This window comes from Agelaius phoeniceus, chromosome 9, assembly GCF_051311805.1.
Source record: "Agelaius phoeniceus isolate bAgePho1 chromosome 9, bAgePho1.hap1, whole genome shotgun sequence".
Classification (NCBI taxonomy): domain Eukaryota; kingdom Metazoa; phylum Chordata; class Aves; order Passeriformes; family Icteridae; genus Agelaius; species Agelaius phoeniceus.
Window position 1 is genome coordinate 23010891 of NC_135273.1, and position 20566 is coordinate 23031456.

The 20566-nt window shown below is 38.5% G+C and overlaps 1 protein-coding gene across 4 annotated transcripts in view; it reads right to left on the bottom strand.

Annotated features, from left to right (window-relative positions):
- The window catches only part of DLG5 (discs large MAGUK scaffold protein 5), a 97165-nt gene that overhangs the window by 36532 nt on the left and 40067 nt on the right, over positions 1-20566 (bottom strand). For all 4 annotated transcript variants that reach the window (XM_077183268.1, XM_077183270.1, XM_077183269.1 and 1 more), the window contains exons 3-7: positions 13629-13794; positions 8382-8525; positions 6662-6845; positions 3183-3442; positions 1772-2084 (exon numbers count right to left, since the gene is read on the bottom strand). In XM_077183268.1, the coding sequence (XP_077039383.1) occupies positions 1772-2084; positions 3183-3442; positions 6662-6845; positions 8382-8525; positions 13629-13794 (1067 nt within the window). The remainder of the gene's footprint in view (positions 1-1771; positions 2085-3182; positions 3443-6661; positions 6846-8381; positions 8526-13628; positions 13795-20566) is intronic.

The following is a 20566-nucleotide window of genomic DNA, read 5'->3' on the forward strand; positions in this document are numbered from 1 at the left end:
ATGTCTAACTTGGAAATTAACTCTGTGATCTCAGCAGTAGCTGCTCAGAGATAATGTTAAAAAAAAAAAATCAACCTCTTCTCCATTTCAGTTGCTTTACAGTTTCTCTAGGACACCAAAGATTCACTAGAAAATACAAGCTTCGGGGGAGAAACTACATTTAAAATGACCTAAATGAGTTCAGTGCTGTTTTAAGCAATCAATGAGCACTACATTATAGAGCACTTCAAGGTGCCATGTATCACAGGAAAAGTGAAAGCCACCATGTTGCCTTTTCAAAGAGCACCAGAACAACTATGCACTGAGAGGGCAATCCCACTTACAGGGGACGCATTTCAGGACACCATTTCAAGTCAATTGATGCATTGATTGATACATTTTTTTAATATTTCAAACATTTTCCTGGGAAGAGTCATGGCTACAGGAAAGAAAAACAGGAATAAGAAGACAACTCAAGGATGGCTATTTTAGACCTTTCAGAATATTACAGCAGCAGTTATTTCTGATTTCTGAAGGGCCAGTTCTGGGAGTGAAGAAAAGCACGTGTCTCTGCCTTGCCAGCACCACACTCCCCAGTCCTAGGCTCTTGCTGGTTCTTGTTCAAACACCCCTTTAAGTCAATACCCCTGCATTTAAAACTTTAATTCCCTATCCCTTAAGGCACTTTGGCAAATTACTCATAGTGCCAGAATGGCAGATATAACAAATTGGAACAGAACAACTCAATGTGGCTATTTCTGTGAATATTCCTAACCTACCCAGATCCCACTGAAATCAAGAAATGTTTTGATTGGCTTAAATGCTTTGATGAAAGTAGAAGAGGTATGAAACATATTAAAACCTCACTCACTGTAGAGCTGAATTACTGAGCTGACAAATATGCAGGGCTGGAAAATATGACTTCTTAAAACCAGAATTTAGTCATACTTAGAAGCTTTGATGCCACATGTCAGAGTTCACTTATGCTCCTCAAAAAATAGTGTTATTTATTTAAAAGAAAGCTCCACCTTTAATTTTTGTAAGAATATTTTGTTCAGATGTAATGCTATGAAAAGACTAAAATAAGATTTAGAGGAAATGGAATACATTTGCTTGTATCTATTTCATGCTGAATTAAGTATTTGTAAACCAAATAGTAAAGTGAATGGATGTCAGCAGAAATGAAACTGAGCAGCAAATTGTTCTGCAAATCATAACAGCTTCATTCTGACATGGCTGTTAAACAAGCATTTCAAGAACATATTGGAAAGTTCTGGTTTTACACACTTTAAGGTATGCTTAAATTCTAAAGAAAAAAAAATCTTGAAAATATCCCCTTTAACTTAGAGGGAGTAGAAGGGCAAATGAGTAAGAACATGCATGTCAGCACAGGCTTGGCCTAAGCATTGGAGATGACTTGATCATGTACTGTCTTAAGTCACAGCAGATAGTATCCAGTGGCTCCTGTAGAGGTTAAAAGTTTAAAATAATGGATATTTAGAGCTATATTATTATAGAAAGTATTACTTAAGAAGATATAAAATACTAACACAGCAAATGAAAGGATTTATAATATGCAGGACAGAATTAAGTGTATAGCAAATTTCAGCTGGCAGGTACTTTGTTCAAACATGGAAATTGGCAGTAAGAAGGTATGGAATAGGAAAACATCAGAACACAATTTCCTCTTTGCAGTGGATTCCTGTTTTCCAATAATCAGTTACACATTCCTGGTTCCAGCATCAACAGCATACACTCATTTCCCTTCCCCACTAAAACAATAGCTTAGTACCTGTCTCAAAGCTTCCATCTCTTCACTGGCCACTCGCTTCTCAGAAGAAGTGTTCTTCAGCTTGGACTCGGCAAGCTCCAGCTCTGTCTGCAGCTTATCCACCTCTTTGATTACTTGATCCCTCTCACTCATTATGAGGCGGTACTCATTGAAAACCGAATCCCTCTCTTCCTTGTATTTTTCTGCATCCTTGGCTGCTTTCAGCTGCATTGTTTTGAACCTTGTCACCTCTGACTGTAATCGCTCCATCTCTCTCTGCAACTCTTTGTTCTGTGCTGTGGCATTGCTTAGTTCCTGCTGTACTGATTCAAACCTGAAAACAAGTAGAAACACCAGTAAGACTCTTGTTACTCATTTTCAGACATTAAGGATTTGGCTGGGCAACCAAATGTATCCAAGGGTAAAACATAACCACAGAGGACTTGTTAGAAAATGTATTCTCTGTGCTGCAAAATAACCACTGCTTTAGGAATGTTAGTGAACCTTAAGAAATATTACAGAGCGTCTTTAAGGACTGAACCATAACAATTATAAAGAACCATTTACAAATGTGGAGAAAACCATTTTTGCCTTTGGTCTGTGGGAGTTGTGTATCACCTCTAAGAGTCAATGAAACTATTCTTAACACACCCATGGATGCTCTCTGCAGTCCTTGTGTGTGCTGATGTCCCTCCTGGCCCATATGGTTAACTGTGCAGGCTTGGTGCCCAGGAGCAGAGAGGGGCTAAGTGTGCTATGAGCATCTGTGCCCTTGTATTTTAACCCATGTGCTGCTCATAGCAGCTCCTTCTCAGTGAAGCAAGACTCCCAAACACGGGCAACCAGAGAATTCTGCTGCCTCCCAAAGCCCTGTCTCACAGTGCCCCACAGTCTGTAATTCTAACACCAGGAAAAATTAACTTAGGCTAGAGATGATCTTCATTTGCAAAACACCTTTAGAAATTATATTCCCTTATTTATTTGCTTTTAGCATTTAAATAAGGAGATTTATATATATACAAGCTTGCCATGATTTAAAGAATTTCTCTGCAGAAAAGTCTGAGGTTTAACAAAATTCTGGTTATATTTGACTCTTGTATTTACAACTAAACATAGGTTGAAAAGCAGAGTAACCCTTTCTCACACAAGCTAAACAATGGTTAAAATTCCTCATACAATTCCAAAACTGTAAATGGAAAACTCTTTTCTTAAGAAAATGCACCATTTCTCCAAATTAGCATCCCCATCACACATTCTAGAACCTTCCAGAAAATTTTATACAAATACACATGCTTACTCATCACAGCAAGATTACATACATCAAAAGAAAATTTGAGAAAAAAGATTAGAAAGGTATTTGTGATTCTAGCACAATGGAACTAAGATGCTACATTAGCATTGCTAAGTCAAAAGTATGAAAATCCGTTTATACCTCCTAAGAGAGGATGAATATTGCTGCTGGAAATGAATTGCTGTGTCCCTTTGCTTCATGACCATGTCAATCTGTTTCTGCAGACGTCTGTTCTCCTCCTCAGCCTGTTCCAGGCGGCTCAGGTCCGTGTTGTGGCTCGCAATCTTCTCGTTGTACCGTTTCCTCAGGGCGTCGTAGTCCTTCTTCACTCCCTCCAGCTTGTCCATGGCCGTGTCATAAAGTTTATTTAGAATCTCTGATGATCCATTTTGCTTCATAACCTTAAAAAAATGCCAGAAGCTCTATCAATAACCTTTACTGTTAATGAGTTCAAGAAATTTGATTCAAATGTATACATAAGAAAACAAATTAGAACAAAAATATATAGACCAATTTCAGTAATCATTCTTTTTAATGACTAAGGAAAGACTGAACTTCTTTTAAGTGCCACTGTTACTCTAAGCATTATTACATCTGCTTTCTGTTGAGCTAAAAGTCTGCTTTATCCCAAGGTCACAAGTGTATGAAAATCTCTCTTATGACAATTGCTATGAACCTTTTAAACCCAAGCTGTTTTTGAAGAACTTGTAGTTTTAACAAGAAGTAATTGCTACTTGATCATCAAGATGATAGTGGTAATTTAGGAGATGTCCACAAGGTGGCATTCATGATAGGTTGCCTGTACTCTCTGAATGAATTAAATAATTAAAAGTGTAATGAAAATAAGATCTACCCAAAATATGTTATACACTCGGGCATATTATTTTAATATTCATACAATATTTCATCTGAGAACTTCCCACAGAGGTTTGTGTTTCAAAAAAGCATACATAAAAGATGAACAGGAAGAGAAAAATCCATTTAAACATGAATAAAGCCTGACCTGAATCTTAGTTTTAAATTAATTTACATCAACATAGGAATCTTGCTGTAAATTGCAACACTGATGATACATGACCAGCAGCAACATAAGAAAGTCCTAATGAGTGTCAGCAAATCTAGTCCTTGTTCATTCTCAAAAGGCAAAAAAATGCCTGAAATAAAGCAGCAAGCCTTTTTTTAAAATGGATTTTGTCTTTTAAATTCAAATCTGGCCCTGATGGAGCAGTGGGAAGAACCAGGAATGCTCTATATAGAGAGGTGCCAGGAATTATATAATACTAACATTAGCCTACAGAGGTATGTCCCTAACTATCCGAAAATAAAAAAAGTATTAAAGAACTGGAAGGAAGACAGAAAAAAATATGAGCACTGTAAAAATTTAAAACCCAACATGCAGCAGCTATCCTGCATAACTGGGCTCCTCATCTTTTGTGTCATATTCAAGTAAGGACCAGCTCCTGAACATGGATGAACCTGGAGGCCTGCAGACCAGAAGGGAAGGGGAGAGCAAGAGGCTGCCCACTCTTCACTGCCCAGAGGTGAAGGCTCACAACTGTCACTGCTCATAACCTGCTTGGTTACACAGGCAAGATAACACAACAGAGACCAAAGTTCTGCAGCCTGACACTGCTCTCCTTAACTAACCAGGATATGTAAAAGTGGCCCTGGAACACGACTGCACTTGGGCTATTTCCACACATATCCAAATCCTCAATGGATTCAGCAGCACAGCCTGCACAAAGCTGGACACATGATTAGCCAGCATGCCTCAGTGAACCACTTCAGATAAGCTGAACACGTGGTAAACTGTAGGCATACATAAAATGCAAATACATAGACTTAAACCCACTCAAGAAAGCCATTTCCTGAAGACTACTTCCCAAATGAGTTTAAGAACACCTTTGACAACAAATTATTTAGGAATTCAAACAAAACACTTTTCACTATCTAAAGCATATATGGAATGCATTTATGTTGAAAACACACTAAATAATTAAAGAAGAACTAATACATGAGAAATTTGATGGAATTCAGCATAAACTTGCTAACACAGATCTGCCAAAGGAAGATGGAGGCACCAGTGCATTAAACATCTCCCATTCAAAATCCCAGTGAAAGAAAGTAAATAGTCCCAGCTGGCCCAAGGAACACAGCCATGGCAACATGAAACTCCATATGTGAGCAGCAGAAACTTAAGCTGGTCAGCTGCTACATAGCAAATCCATGACAATCCCACACAAAGAGTAATTTGATCAAAAGCTTTTGCTCTGAGGCCACCAAGATGTATTTTGTTATGGCCTGACAATGAAACAACACGTCAGAGGGATCAACAGAGAGTTAGACTAATTCATATGAGAAATTACAGGGACAAGATAAGACTTTGGCACCCCTTCAAGACACCATGAATCACTCTGACAAGCTGAGAAATGGAGTTAGACGATTTTCTCACTAGGAGTCACATACATCATTTTCTTTAAAGGTTTAATCATGATGTTGACATAAGACTGGATTTCTTTAAATCAATCCTGACAATGATACATCAGCCTCTTTCTGTGCCTCCAGATAATTCCAAGCTTCAGGACAGAATGGCAAAACAGAATAGCCTTCTCTCAGAGGTTTTGCATCCCTGCTTTGCAGACTGGGAAACTGAGGCACAGACTAATTATGCTATTTGTCCAGGCTGACACAGTAAATCATTTCTGCTATCTTCTGAACCGAGCCACTAAACAGTTCCACACCAGAACTTGCAAGACAGTGTTAGAAAAATGGATAAAAAGGAAGAATCAATCTTCACTCCTCTTTGCACTATCTTCAAGCACCTCCTAAAGTACCACTCAGCACACCCAGCTTGATTTGACCTTTGCCCTTCCTGCCCTAGCAAATAATTATTTTGGCTTGCATGGATTTTGCTTCTGAAGCCTAATGTTTGACTTGCAAGTTTGCCCTGTGAATCAGCCTACACACAGTGAACCCAGATCCTCTGTTTAACCATTCCACATGCTACTGTAACAATTTTCTAAATGAACAGACTTTTTCCTAGGTGAACAGGGGACCTGATACAACCAGTTGCTCCTTAGCATTACTCTTTTTTTTTCAGAATATGTAAATAACACTGACCTGGAAACAGCCTGTGATACAAAGTTCTGAAATGTCCAATCCTTCCAGCCCTGAAAATTTTGTCTCTTTTTGTTTCAAGTTCAAAAACATGAACCAACCTTTTGTGATTCTTCACAAAAAAATCAACAGCAAACATTGTATGCAAGCTTAAGTAAACCCTGTACTATAAAATACTGTAGTAAAACAGTCATCTTTTTAATCACTTTGCAACATTAAGTTAAATTTCTGATGCCTTTCTACCCATTTAAAAAAATATCATGCAAATACCATCTTCACGTACACTTTTTCATCTCTGCATTTAAATACACTTTTTTTTTCCAGTTAGACAAAATCAATTAGTAATCAAGATGTCATTGTCTCCCCAATACTGTACAAGGCAAGGAGGCTGTTTGGGACCCAGTAGGACACTCTAAAGGCAGCAATGCTGCACAATCCCATTTCTCTGTGGAAGGAAGAAGCCAAGATCTCTTCCAGCACACACCCTGCAGGCTGTGGCTCACCTGCTGCTGCTGGCTGCGCAGGTCTGTTATCTCCTTCTGATCCTCATCATGGAGCCTCTTCATCTCCTCACAGGACTGCTGCAGGTGGTTGTGCTCCCTCACCAGCTGTGTGTTCTTCCTCTTCAGGGTGTCCATGTCCTCCTTCAGCTGGGACTGGTCGCTCAGCAGCCGGCTGTGCAGCGTGCTGTCAGGGCACACACAAAACACTCTTAGAGGCCAACTTGCAAGGACAAAGTCCTGGAGTAACTCATCCCAAGCATGAGTTTCCTACCAAGAAAGCAGGTCAAACTAACTCAGTTCTGCATATTTGTGCATTCCAAGCACCAGGAAAAAAAAACAAAACCAAAACCAGAAACCAACAGGGGCTTAAGTGTGAAACACACAGACATACACAGCACCCTTAAACCTCATCAGAAGAGATGATGGATTTATGCCACCTGTCAATGCCATTTCATAGCCATTAAAAGCAGGCAGACAAACACAAATAGCATAATATGATGATTCTTGAGATAATAGCCATTATCCCACCAATCATTTCCACTTTGTCTTGAGCTCCTCAGCTGAACAGCAGCTAAACAAAACACAGATGAAAATGACAAAAATCTCCTTGTGTGCTACTGTTTCAAAAACAAAAAACCCATCAAATTATCAAAAAAAAAAAACCTCCACAACCAAGAAAATCATAATGTGTATGTTTCAATTACACTCAAGATAAAAATTTCCTCCAAAGTTCATTATGCCAGCTGTAATTATTGAAATAAATACACTCTCACTTAAACAGCTGAGAGCCACATGAGGAGGCTATCATCCAGATTAAAATTCAAGCTACAAGCCTAAAATTAGACTAAAGCAATGCTGAAAAACAGCAGATAAGTCAACTGAATGTATTTTACTACTACAGATCAAAACTTAAGTTTAGAATACTGACAAGTATTTCTATTGTTGAAACAGAATGATTCTACTTAAACTCTCATACTTGCTGGCAAATATTGAAATATGTATTTATATATAAAAATTTGTGTTCTAAGATATGTTGCATTTCTTTCTTATGAAGTGAAACACCAATGCCCCCTGCATAGAATGACCAAAGCATTAAAAAAAATTCTTTAAAATTAGAACACCCTGCTAAAAAGAAAAAGAAAGGCATTTTCACAAATTATATTCCCAATTGTATTCCCACAATCAACCATATGCAATCTTTGCATGCAGATTACTAATCTGCTGTCATTCAGATTGCAGTGCAAATGATCAAGTCTTTAGAAGGCAATAATTTTTTTTTAAAGAACACAAAGGTTTAACAACTACTGCAGGGGAAAAGAACAGTTGAATTAAACCTGTGTTATAACTTACACAGATCGTCACAAGAACTATCACAATCTAGTAAAAGAGAGTAAGAAATTCCATTCTCTTGGATTATATTCTGCTCTCTAGCTTGACTGTCAAACTGTTAGATTGCAACTTCAAATCAGTTATCAGGCTTCCTTTTTTGATGCCATGAACACACTGGAGATCCTATCTCAAACTCCTAAGAGTAAAACAGGCAGTCCATACTTGATCATTTCAAACAGGCCAGAAATTTTTTATCTGATGGATTTTATCTATCTTGCCATTTAAGTGGAAAAACAGCATTAAAAAAATTAATTGATTACCACATTCTAATACTGTTTAATAGGGCACAGACTGGTAAACTCTTACCTTGCACAGGTTTACTAATACTTACTGATAAAAATCTGCCTCTTTTGCTGCTTCTTCACATCTTTTCAGTGTCTTGGTGTGCTGATTCTGCAGAGACTGTAGGTCTGACATGGCCTTCATACACTGAATCTTCAGCCTTTCATAATCATGATTTGGTTTTGGACTAGGCCTAGCATAGAAAAAGAAAATGGGGTCAAACACCAGGTACTAAAGTAAATGGAAAGCCTAGGAAATTATTATCCAATAAAAGTGTTATCACACAACTGTTGACACTTAGGTTATAACATGCGTTAATTTACACATTGACCAATTCCCTTTAAGATGGAGCCACTAATAAAAAGTCAGTGACTTGAACTTACATTAATTTTATATTGCAATGTAACATCCCATAATGGGATGATGCTGTCTAATTATCACTAACATGGCCAAAAATACTGAACCTGCACGTTCCTCTCCTGTGAGCAGCAACACCAGCACAGAACAGAACTTGCACTGGTACAAGAACGAGTCCATCACAGCACACTTGGCTTCCTTGGGCTGCCACATTCAAGTGGCAGTGACAAAGCCCAGACCTGCAGGGAGGGCAGGGCTGGAAGAGGCTGCCAAAGTCAGCTGGGCATGAATGGAGACCTGGGCTAAACAAAGCTTCCCAAAGGCAGCATCTAGAGGACCTGTCTTGAACTCCCTAGGAAGGACAGTTAGACTTGAGACAAAGACTTCCAGTGGAATATCAAACACACACATCTGTGCTGGCAGAGTTTGACAAAGTCATTGTGCTGAATTACACACCTGTTTGTGTGCTACCATATTATTTTAATCTACTATAAACAATGTGAAAATATGTCAGTGTCTACCACACATTTCTGTAAGATAATTATTTTAACAAAATTTGGGTTATTAGAAATCTCCAACACAATATAATCTCCAACACGCATTTTTCAAAATAAATGCCAAAATCTATAAAAATTTTTTTTTTGCTCAAATTTCTTTAGGATGATTGGGAGAGCAATTTTCTAAGACAATCTACATGGTCAAGCAATTGACAGCATAGATTATGTCTAGAATGTACAGTACTTGTACATGATACCTTTTTTGTAGATTAGAATTAGTTAGATTTGTATATACGCTAGAAACTAAATTAGCAGGATTCTATCTTCTTGCTTTGAAGCACTAAGCTTCTAAGAGACTCTGAATTGAATTGTTGCTCCTCTGTACAGTCACAGGATTTTTCACACCATTGAATTTTCTAGTTTCAAAATGAAGCTTCTGACATCTGTCCCTGTATCATCTCCTGAGTCTCCTATAACCCCACAGGCAATGAGAAAAAAAACCAAGCAAACCATCAAAAGAGGAAACTAATGCCTCCAAAAGAAAACAATTGCTTTCTAATTCAACTCTGCTTGTTCTCATATCAGATTTGCTCCATTGCTGCACAGATCACTCTTCCGCCCTCAAACCTCAAGCTCCTCCAAATGGCTTCTCTGTAAGCACAGCCTGAAAAGCAATCGGAATTTTCTTTGCCTCATACAAAAACCAGCAACATGGATTCTGGAACTGAAATGCAGCTGGCAATTGAATCAAAATGAAAGTGGTTTTGCACTACTGAAGTGGTAACAGTTGTTAGAAAAATAATAATAATAAAAAACTAAAACCTAAAAAAAGAAATGCCAGCCACATCTGGTTCACAGATTTTCTGGAGATGTGCGTATGATATAAGGTACTTTTTGGCAACTCAGTTGCATATGGGTTGCTGAATAGTGAGGCCTTCAAATGTAATTCCTCCTTTTCTCCTTTCTCTAGAGAAGTGCTTCTGGGGAAAAACAAAACAAAAACTCCTTCCTTGATTAAAAACTTTACGAACAATTAAAATCCAAAATCACATAAAGCAATCAAATGTTCAAGTCTTCCCTACAGGGGTGTCTTTTATGGTATTTTTAGATTCATTCTTGATGGGTATCAAAAACAGTACGTTACTCACACAGTATTACAGATATCACTGCAACTAGTGAAGGGTTATTCTTTTAAAATACATATGTAGTTAGCATAAGTTAAACTTGATTTGAAATGTTTACACCCTTGACAGAATCACTAAAACCCAAGTTATTGATTTAAATTAGACCTCAGGGTGAAATTATTGAAAAGAAATACCATCTGTCCACCACAGTCTTAAATGACAGCATTAATTGGAGTACAGTTTTACTCTCAGCTGTGACATTAAGCTTACTGCAACCTATTAACTGTTGATGTCCATATAAAACTATTAGGCCAGTCCGAAAGCTATGATGAAACTTGTTCTACAAGTCTAACATCCATCATGCATGTTTCATGTGTTGTTGAAGTAACACTGACATTATTTTTAAAAAAAACCAACCAAACAAAAATCCACAACCAAAACCAACCAACCAACACCCAAACCAACATTAACAACCCAACAAACCACCTATGAACATATGGAGACCATGAAGGTAACTACACAAGTTAGCCAACCTACACAGCAAGGAAAGACCAACAACGCCACCAACAACATTCTGCATTCTACCCCACATACAAGAAATAAAAACCACATGGATATCCTAGGCCATATGTTCCACACTGCTGTTCCAAGGCTTTATGTCTCAGCAAGAAAAACAGGAATAAGAGAAGAAATATTGGTGAGAAGAAGAAATATTGGTGAGAAAAATGAAAACTGCTGCAAGACAACAGTCAATTCAACTGCATGTAGTGGCTGACTCTTGTTTAAGAAAGAGCACCAGAATTTTATGCTAAAATGCCCCACAAAATACTAAAAGTTACAATTTCAATAAAGGACAAGTATCAGTTACTACTTTGGAAGCTCTTGTTCAAACATTAACAAAATTTAAAATGCTAGTGTCAAAGGCCCAAAATCCTTCATGCTATAGTGGAATTACCCTGGCTGTAAAACAAAGCCACAGCGAGACTGACATTTACATACATCTGATGCTCACATAAAAGCTAATGCCAACCACAGGTCCAATTTTGTGGGCAATCCTACCTAACACCTTCTAAGGAGCTATCATTTACTAATGTAACTGCAACAATTATTATAGATAGCACACAAAACAGTCTCTTCTGAAACAATTTTCAGGGAATTCATTGGTGTTGTGGTTCTCTTCTACTGTTACTATTATGTGAGTAATAACAGCAGATTTAAGTCCATAAAGTGCAACTTGAGCATGCTAAATTACTTGGTCCAACCTTCACCTAATCTCCAGCACACATGCACACATACAGTCACTGTCAATCCACAGGCACAGCATGAGCAATCCTACTCCTGGCCAGCAGGATGGCACATGCTGATCTGATTCAGCACATCACAATCCACGGCTCTGGCACCTCTGCCACTGCTCTAGACTTAGTCAACATTTGCTTTGGAAAACAGTTCTCTGTTTTGCAACCTCCTCAGCCAGCACAGTCCAGACTGCAAATGTGCTGTGAGCTATTGTGAAGCACCCAAGGTGACGTGCCAAGGTCTGCCTCTGCACCACCTGTCTTTGGTACAGCCATAGTTACAGCAGCACACACAGCCAGGAAAATAAAGCCAGGGTAGTAAAAGTCACCACCCACATCATCATCTCTCAGCTTTCACACTTCAGTATTAACATTTAACCAAGTGAGCTTGGACTCCTGGAGGGATGAAGACTAGTTTTATAAGAGGAAAGAATTCAAAAAGTAAAACAAATACCAGTAAGATTTCAAAAAACAGAAATGTGTATGCAGATGGGAGCAGTAGCTGCTTTTACACTGAAGAAAAAGTATGTCAAAAATAATCTTCATTCATTTCCCACTCTTGAAATGTTTGATTGTTTGGAAGCCAGCATTCTCCATCTAATACGTACTGTCCAGGGACTGCCCAAATACAAGGTTTACTTTGATGGGTTGTTCTGGAAGCTGTAAACATTCATGTTTTATACAACATACAAATCCTACACTGAAAGTAAAGGATTGATTTGAGAAAGGAAAACTAGGGCAGGCTAGAGGACAGCTCATCAGAACTTTATTAATAGCATCCTGGATTATGCAGAAGATTATTGTGAGCTATAAAATCCTCTATGCCTAAGCTCCAGTAACTTCAAAGAAGAAATCCTTCTATTTAACTAACTGGAAGCTGAGCAGAAGATGTTGACATTTGACAATCTTTTCCTTTCCCATCCCCACAATGCTTTGAGATGGTTACAAAGAAGATGATGCTCTTAAAGGAGCCCTCAGAACTCAAGGAGGGAGGAAGGGGGCATTAAGATGAGAAGCTACCAAGTTGATAAAAGCTCCAGATTCTCTCTATGCCAGTTCACTGGTTCAAATCTTAACCTTTTCATACAGACAAAAAATCTAATTAACCACCTGACCGCATACAGACACAGCTGATTAAGTAACAAGCAACAACAACATTAAAGTAAAGAAAAGTTACACAGGATGGCAACATCTCCCAGAAAATTTGTTCTTTGCTCTTATTTCAGATTCAGTGACACAATTTTTTTTCCAAGGTTCTCTACATGTACAGGCAAAAAGTGCTCAGTGTACCCAGACACATTTAAACATTAGCAGATCCTTAACCATTCAAAATAAACTAATTCTATTGCCTACCCAATAAAACCTTTCTTTATAATTAATTCATACTTGGACTACTGTCTTCCTCATAATGTGAGGCCCCAAATTAGAATGAGCTTGACAAGCCTGCTGGCTGTTAAATGACTTAAAAAGCATGTTCAATGGAGGAGAATTCCTTATTCTCAACATATTTCTGCTACAAGTTCCCCAACATATGTATACCAGAAAGCTGATCTTCTAAAAAACACTTACTCCACTCAGCAGAAATCCAAACCTCTCTCTTTGCAGGAGCATAGGGATAGCTGAGATTTTTTTCCTCTCCTCATTTCTGTTCTCCAGCCAAGTATTCTGAGCTATTTCCCTTTCTTCACTCCTGTTTTCAAAACACCAAATACTTCATCCACTGTCCTTTTTCTCTTCCTACAAGAAGCCCATGAAGCCTAAGCAACTTTGTTGCTTTCTTTTCTCAAATAGAGATGAAACTTTCTCCCCTCAGTCCCACAGAAAAATTGCTGGACAAAGTGGGATAGGCACTCAAGAGGAAGCTCTGAAACGTGGATGCAGCCACTTCACCAGGATGCAAGGAGGTTATAAGCAACATGTACACACTGCAAGCTCCTTAATGCTTTCCAGGCAAGCAGGTGCCAAGGCACTTGAAAACACTACTAAAGCCGAAATGCAAATGCTGCATTTCCTCCCTGTTTACCTGCAGTCATCGAAGGTTGAGCCAGGAGATGAAAGTGCAAGTTGCTTGCGCAGCTCGTCCCTCTCTCGAGTCACCTGGCGCAGCTGATATAAAATCGTCTCCAGCTTCTCACTCATCTGTCTCGTGTCTATCACGGGGGGTGGAGATGATGCTTTACCCGTCGTACCTGATGAAGGGAGAAATATTGGCAGTGAGCAAACGCCTCAAAAGAACAATACAACTTCATTAAAGAAGTGAACACTAATGTTAAAAAAATCCTATCTTTCTGTCTGCAGAATCCTGTCCAAAAATGAAGTAACTCATCTAAGTTCTCACCAGTGAGTTGAAAGAAGAATAACTCCAGTCGGATCCCATGCTAGCAGAAAGGCCCTGTGTTGTGAGTTCAGTTTGCATGGGTAGGTTCCTTGCTTACTCAGGAACTTAGAAGCAGCTTAAAAGGCAAGGCAAGTTAGCAGTAACAATTGCAAAGACCTCAGAAATTGACATACTGACAGAAGTCAAGTTATTTGAAATAAAGAACAACCCCCATCCTTTAAAAAACCCCCCAAAACCAGTAAAATTGACCCATATCAACTTATTCCAGAGATAGCAAAGAAACTGCTACAGCACAGGGGTTCTTCTCCTCTTTCTTTTTCTAGCAGCACAGAAATACCACTTTGCCATAGGCTACAGAAAACACTTACTTTTAATGCAATTCTATGTCTTCATAGTTAACAATTTCTCAGTCTAGTATGTGAAGTTAAGGACTTCACTTAACAACAACTCATGAAAACTGGGCTTCATTTTTAACAACACTGAGTAACACAAGCACATTACAATCACTGCAACTGGACCACACATGAAATTTCCTCTGAGGGGCAGTCATACTTTAAAGTGTTTTGTGGGACTTGTTAATTCTCAGCTTTCCTAATATCAGAGTTGAACAATGATGGCTACTGTCCTCTCAGACAACTGTGAGAGCACAAAGTTGTCTCCTTCCCAAGAGAAGAGAGTCTGGTATATCACGTCCTAACAACTGCTGACAAGTAATTCGACTCTAATTTTAGTTCTGCTCATTTAAAATTAAGTTGTAAATGTAGTTTTGCTCATGTATCTCTCAGACACATGAGAGCAGACTCAAAGATACAGGTCACAGATCTGAAAGTTAAAGGCTTAAACATATACAGGCAATTATTTTCTACCCGAAAGAGAAATGTCAGAAATAGTCTGCAAAATTATAGAACTCAAACAAGTTGCTGATGTATGTATTAACTTGTCAAGACGTAGCTTTATTAGGCCTTTTTTTAGTTAATTAAGCAACAACAGAATAGAAAAAACATGTTCTCCACTCACTGTCTTTTCAAAGAAAGAAACTCAAAATTATTTCACTGGATCAAATGCTAATGAATTGCAAGGACTGGCTTTTTATCCCTAAATCCAGTTCATGAAGGTACTGCAGAATGTAAAAACCCCCTCCAACTTTTCAGCAAAACTACCTGTGCTTTGAAGTTCCCACACCAAAATAACTGCAGTGTCAGGACTATCATATGTACAGCATCTACAATAACAGGATCGCTGGTTTTATACCTTCCAGCTGCTACTGTAATGAGAATTTATGAGCACAGGCTGTTCTTTGTAATCTAACTATTGCCTAATAATGTATGCAAACACACTAACAGCAAACTGAAGAAATAAAAAAATAGCAGAAAGAAGGTGCATTCTGGAAAAAGACAAACTCGCATCACTCTGAAGAATTCTCAATGCAGGCTGCTTTTCTTACTACTTTGTTTCATTCCTCCATCCAGACAAAGCCCCTTCATCCATAAGGACTAAGGATTTTCACTTCCAAAATGAAGCTATCCTTTCTTTTAGATGAGAAATATTCTACACATTTTTATGGCAAGAAACCAGTAATAATACACATGATACAGGGGATATAGAGAATAAAGTAAGGAAATAAAGTAGATACAAAAAGGCAGAACAGGTATTCATTTGAAAGAGTTTGTTTATGAAATTCCTTTTTCATTGATGTGTCCAATCTAAAAGGCAAAGACAGACAAATCAAATTCAGGTACTGAGAAGCTGCATGATCCTTGATAAATTCAGCAGCAACCTGCACATCATCTTGCTTGAGCTGACACACCAGAGGATGTGTAACATGGAAAAAATCCCCTTCTCATCCTTACAGAGAGATTCAAAAGCTTATGTCATCCTGGGGCTGTTTGCAAGCAAAACAGATGAACAGGATGCAAGAGGTCAAGAGGAAGGAGGAAATTCATCAGGAAGGCTGCTGTGCTGTCCAGGGAGGAACGGGCACTGGAGGAACAATGTCCATCACTACTATCACTGCTAACCCAGCAGCAGTCCCATGGACAATGTCTGCTACACAAGACATAGACAGGCACCCAGTGGCTGCTCTGGGGATCTTTAAGCACAATAAAAGCAGGCCAGAGATCTACCTCTGCTCCTCAGCCTCCCCTGACAGCTTTAACAGCAGCCAAGTGACAATCTTCTTCAGGCAAGAACATTTGTGCACAGTCCCAAAACTGTGCCAAGAGAGAAAAGTCTGCTTTAAAAAAAGATGGGCTAATTAGCCTTAGGAAAGAAGCTTTTTTCACAATTATGAAACCATTTGTCTTAGTACCAAAAGAGGTTATTTCTCATTAACTTGTCAATTTTTACAAGTACATCAACAGATATTTTCCTCTCTAATGCAATGATATTTTTGACACAAAATATCAGCCACAAGATGTACACCTCTTAAGCTCTGTAAAAACACAGATCAATATAATGCAGTTCTTCCCACTCCTATCCTTAGAAGGAGACTCAAAATTCACCTCTGCCTTATTTCCTGACAGGCTTCCATTTTCAACAGTTGTACAAAAGGTCTTGTAAAACTTAAATCAGATTTCTGAATGCTTAAAAAATAAGCACACACATTCAGTAAAATCCTTTTTCACCAGAAAAATTCCAGTCTTGGTTTCTTTTAAAGGAGCTTTTAGAGCTGAATGCTAAAATCCTTTTATTGCATCAGACATCTTGATGCAGCAGAAGGAAAGTGACCTGTGCTTCCAGCTTCATATTCTTTTTCCATCTGACTGCATATTTTACACCAAAGTACTTCCTTTTTGTACTTCAACCCGTCACACAGATCTTAAAATGCACAAGCCTGAAGGCTAAACCTCCATTATCCAAATTATGTCACCTTTCAGTAACTCACCTCCTTTCTCAGACAACCTGGATTTCTGAAAAGGCATTTACTGCATGTCCTGCCAAGCGTAACTCATTCATCTGCTTCCATGAGCCTCACAACTCATTCCTGACACAAGCTGCACTTGGGTTCTGAGGACTCTACTCTCTGGAAGTCACACCCTGGCCAGCCTCCAGGTGAGCAGCACTCTCCAAGTCCTGGAGCAGCTGGCAGCAGGGATGTGCTGTGGAGAGAACACACTTCACCCACAATGCAGCACACTAAGTCCTGACTGTGCACTGACTTCATCCAAAGTGAGATTTTGCAGGATTTCCATCACAGGTTGTATAAAAGAAAAGCCTTAAAAACAGAAGCTGGAGCAATCATATCTTCCCTATTATAGCCCAAATGCAGGACTCCACAGAAACCACAAAGATCCATTACTGTAGCATATACTGAACAGAACTCTTGATGATTAATCAACAATGACTGAAGAGATGATATATCCACACAGAAACTACAGCTTCAGAAGTTAACTTCATATGTGGGGAAGGGGTAGCATATTTTTTGAAGAATAAGAGAACATTTTAACAGAAACAGGGATGAAAAACTTAACCTGACCAAAGTGTACCATAATGCCAAATAAGTAGGCTGAGATAAGAAAATGGGTACCAATGCATAAACTGCCAATTTTAAGAAATATCATTAACATATTTTGAGTTATAATAAACTCCTCAGTCTTTGAGAAATAAACTTGTATGACAGATTCAACTAATTCAGAAGGCAACCTGTCACAAGCTAACAGAAAGCCTTAATTTTACAATGATTTTTGTTAAACTCATAAATTTGTGCTCCTTCCTGCTTGAAAACAAACAGATTACTCATTGTACAGTCAAGCCTTTTTCATTTGCTTTCTTTCATGAAAAAAGAAAATGAAGAGAGATATTCAGGATATTATTTCTTCATGGTCTTGTAAATCATGATAGAAAGTGCTAAAAAATACTTGCAAGAGGTATTGCAAAGCATGATCAACAGGGTTTCTCCCCAAGCTAAGGTACTGAGAGTAAAGACTTATGTCTGATGTAGGAAAATTGCATTCTAAAATATTTACTTCCAATAATTTATGAGCACTAGAAAAGGGTTACAATCTAAATTACTTTCTAGTTATCATTTAGATACCTTTCTTCAGATGTACCTTTTCAAGTGATCATGGAACAGCAGAGAGCACAGAACAGAATTGCATGCAGGCAAATACAACTTCAGAGAAAACAAGCAGCAGTACATTAAGGAAAGAAAAATGGAAAGTAAAATAATGAACTGTAGAAACAGTTTCATCTGACAGACAGAAAACCTAATAGATTATGAAAGCAGTGACAATCATACGACATGCAAGGAAAAAGGATGGGTAGCATTTCAGTATATAGTTCTAATTCAGACTATAAAAACCTAAACAAAGCCAGCAGCATCTAAAATAAACTTTCAGCCTCAATAAGTTTAAGACTATGGAAAGAACTGAAGAATGGTTCCAGAAAAGTCAACATGAAAAAAAATCTGCAACCTAATACTAAAAAAGAGCAGAGATGGGGGCAGTGGGGGAAAGGCAGACACATCAGTTTGAGAAGTCCTTGCAGAATTTTGCTGAGCTGAAATACAACTGACAGTAAAATCTGTTACCATGACCAAGGCATGTACAGCTGAAGTTTCTGGGTTTGAATTTACAGGAGCTCCCTGGCTCCAATCCCACCTTTGTCAGGCTTCAAGCTGTGTACTGCAAGTATAACCCACACTGAAGTGTCCACACTGAGCCCAAAGGGGACAGTGACAAGGGACACCAGCTGCACACCAACCAAGGGGATGAGACTCCTCCAGCACTCCATCCTTCACATCTTCCTCTGCAGGAGTTGTGATCACTCACCACATCAACTTCACAGCTCCAAAAGAAAACCACAGTCACCAAAAGGACTTTCTAAATGCACAGACTGATAATGAGTCTCAAGGAGCAGTGAAAGACATCATGCTCCAGAGGTGCTGTCTGGAGTGCAGGAGATGGGTATTCACATACACTATTTCCATTCAAATCATTGCAGACCAACCAAATCTTAAAAAATTCCTACATGGAGCTGCCAAATGTTAATAAGATACTAGAACAAGCAAAATACCAAGAAGTGGTCAGCTCTATTATTAGTGGTTCCCTCACTACAAAAACCAAACTGTCCCTTCTTCAAGACTCCATCAGGATAAATGAGTAAAGTCAACCTTTTTATTGTTATGTTGCTTTTCTTAAAAACAGGGCATTATGTCCATGGAGTACTCTAAAGTACCTTTAAAGAGAAAGAAGTTGAGAGAACCTTGTGCATGACTAATATCAGACTGTAGCTGCCTGAAAATCAACGTGGAAGAACACATCAAAAACACACTAAAGCTATTCATAATGCTTATTATTAGGAGATGTTAATTAATAAGCACACTAAAAATCACCTAGAAATTAAGGCTCAATCCTAGAGACAGTTACATGATTTGCAAACAGTAAAACCAGAGAGTGAAATTTACTTTAAGGGTGTGGAAGTGTTAATTTCCAAGTTGAAAGTCTTCTTTCCAGCAAACTAAATGGGTAGTTTACTACAAAGGAAATAAATCTAGATGAAGAGTTTTAATTCAGTCATTGAGAGCAAGTATTACAGGAAAACGACTTCTGAACAGAAAGAGGGATGGGTGAGGAGGCAGAACATCAAAGGTAATTACTGCTGTACAGAACAGGAGTATGATGTGGTGTCCTGGTAGTGTCCCTAGTAGCTCTCCTTACTCTTACTTACATGGCCCTTCAGCAAGTGTAATGCTGTCACTTTTTCCTTGGTGTTAACTGTTGAGTGTCTTTAGCAAATATGAACTTTGTGTCACAAAAAAAAAAAAAAGGCAAGAAAGAGACTACCATAGGTTTTCAGAGAAAATAAATAACTCTTTCAGACAAGGATAGAGTGTTTATTTTAGACTAAAAGAGCATCATAAGCCACACCTTCAACTGAACCGTTCCTGTGAATCGTGAAAACAATTACTTTGTTACATCCAGCTGTAGAAAGTATGAAGCAATAAACTGAAATCACAACAACATGAAAGGACGCTTGTCAAAATGGCCAACATGGAAATGAGGGGTGAAAGACTAACATTGTTGGGAAGGAATCTGATGGGAGGGTAGGAATGTTTGTTTTGGAGTAAGAATTAAGGCTCTCAGATTAAGCAACTAGAAATGCAATTAGTGAAAAAAACTGATTTGTAAATAGGCTGTCAGGCTGATAAGCTAAACAAGTGTTAAGCAAAGAAATACTGTCAGTTGAATCAAAGTTGGACAAGTTGGTGCAGACAGACCATATGACCACCTGATGGCTGCAAGGAAAGGCATAAAAGTGTAGAGCCAGTGGTGGTGCTCATTACAGACTGCTGTCCATGGCAAGGGGCATCTAACTAGATGATCTTTAATGTCCCTCCAACCCAAGCTTCATAATCAGCTTAATCCCCATAACAATCTACATCTACTCTGGAACAGAAAGCCTCACCTCCTTCTGAGAGTGAAAATTCATATAAACCTCAAAATCCCCATCAGCCTAAAAATAGATTTCTACTTCCTTACCTTCTTCCCCATTGCACTGTTCGTATCACGATCTATCCTACAATTTGCAACATGATATATAGCCTCAGACCCCTCTATCACAAAGCCCTGTATCTATGTAAGCTCCCCCAGCAAAATGAAGCACAGTGATATGAACTGAGAAGA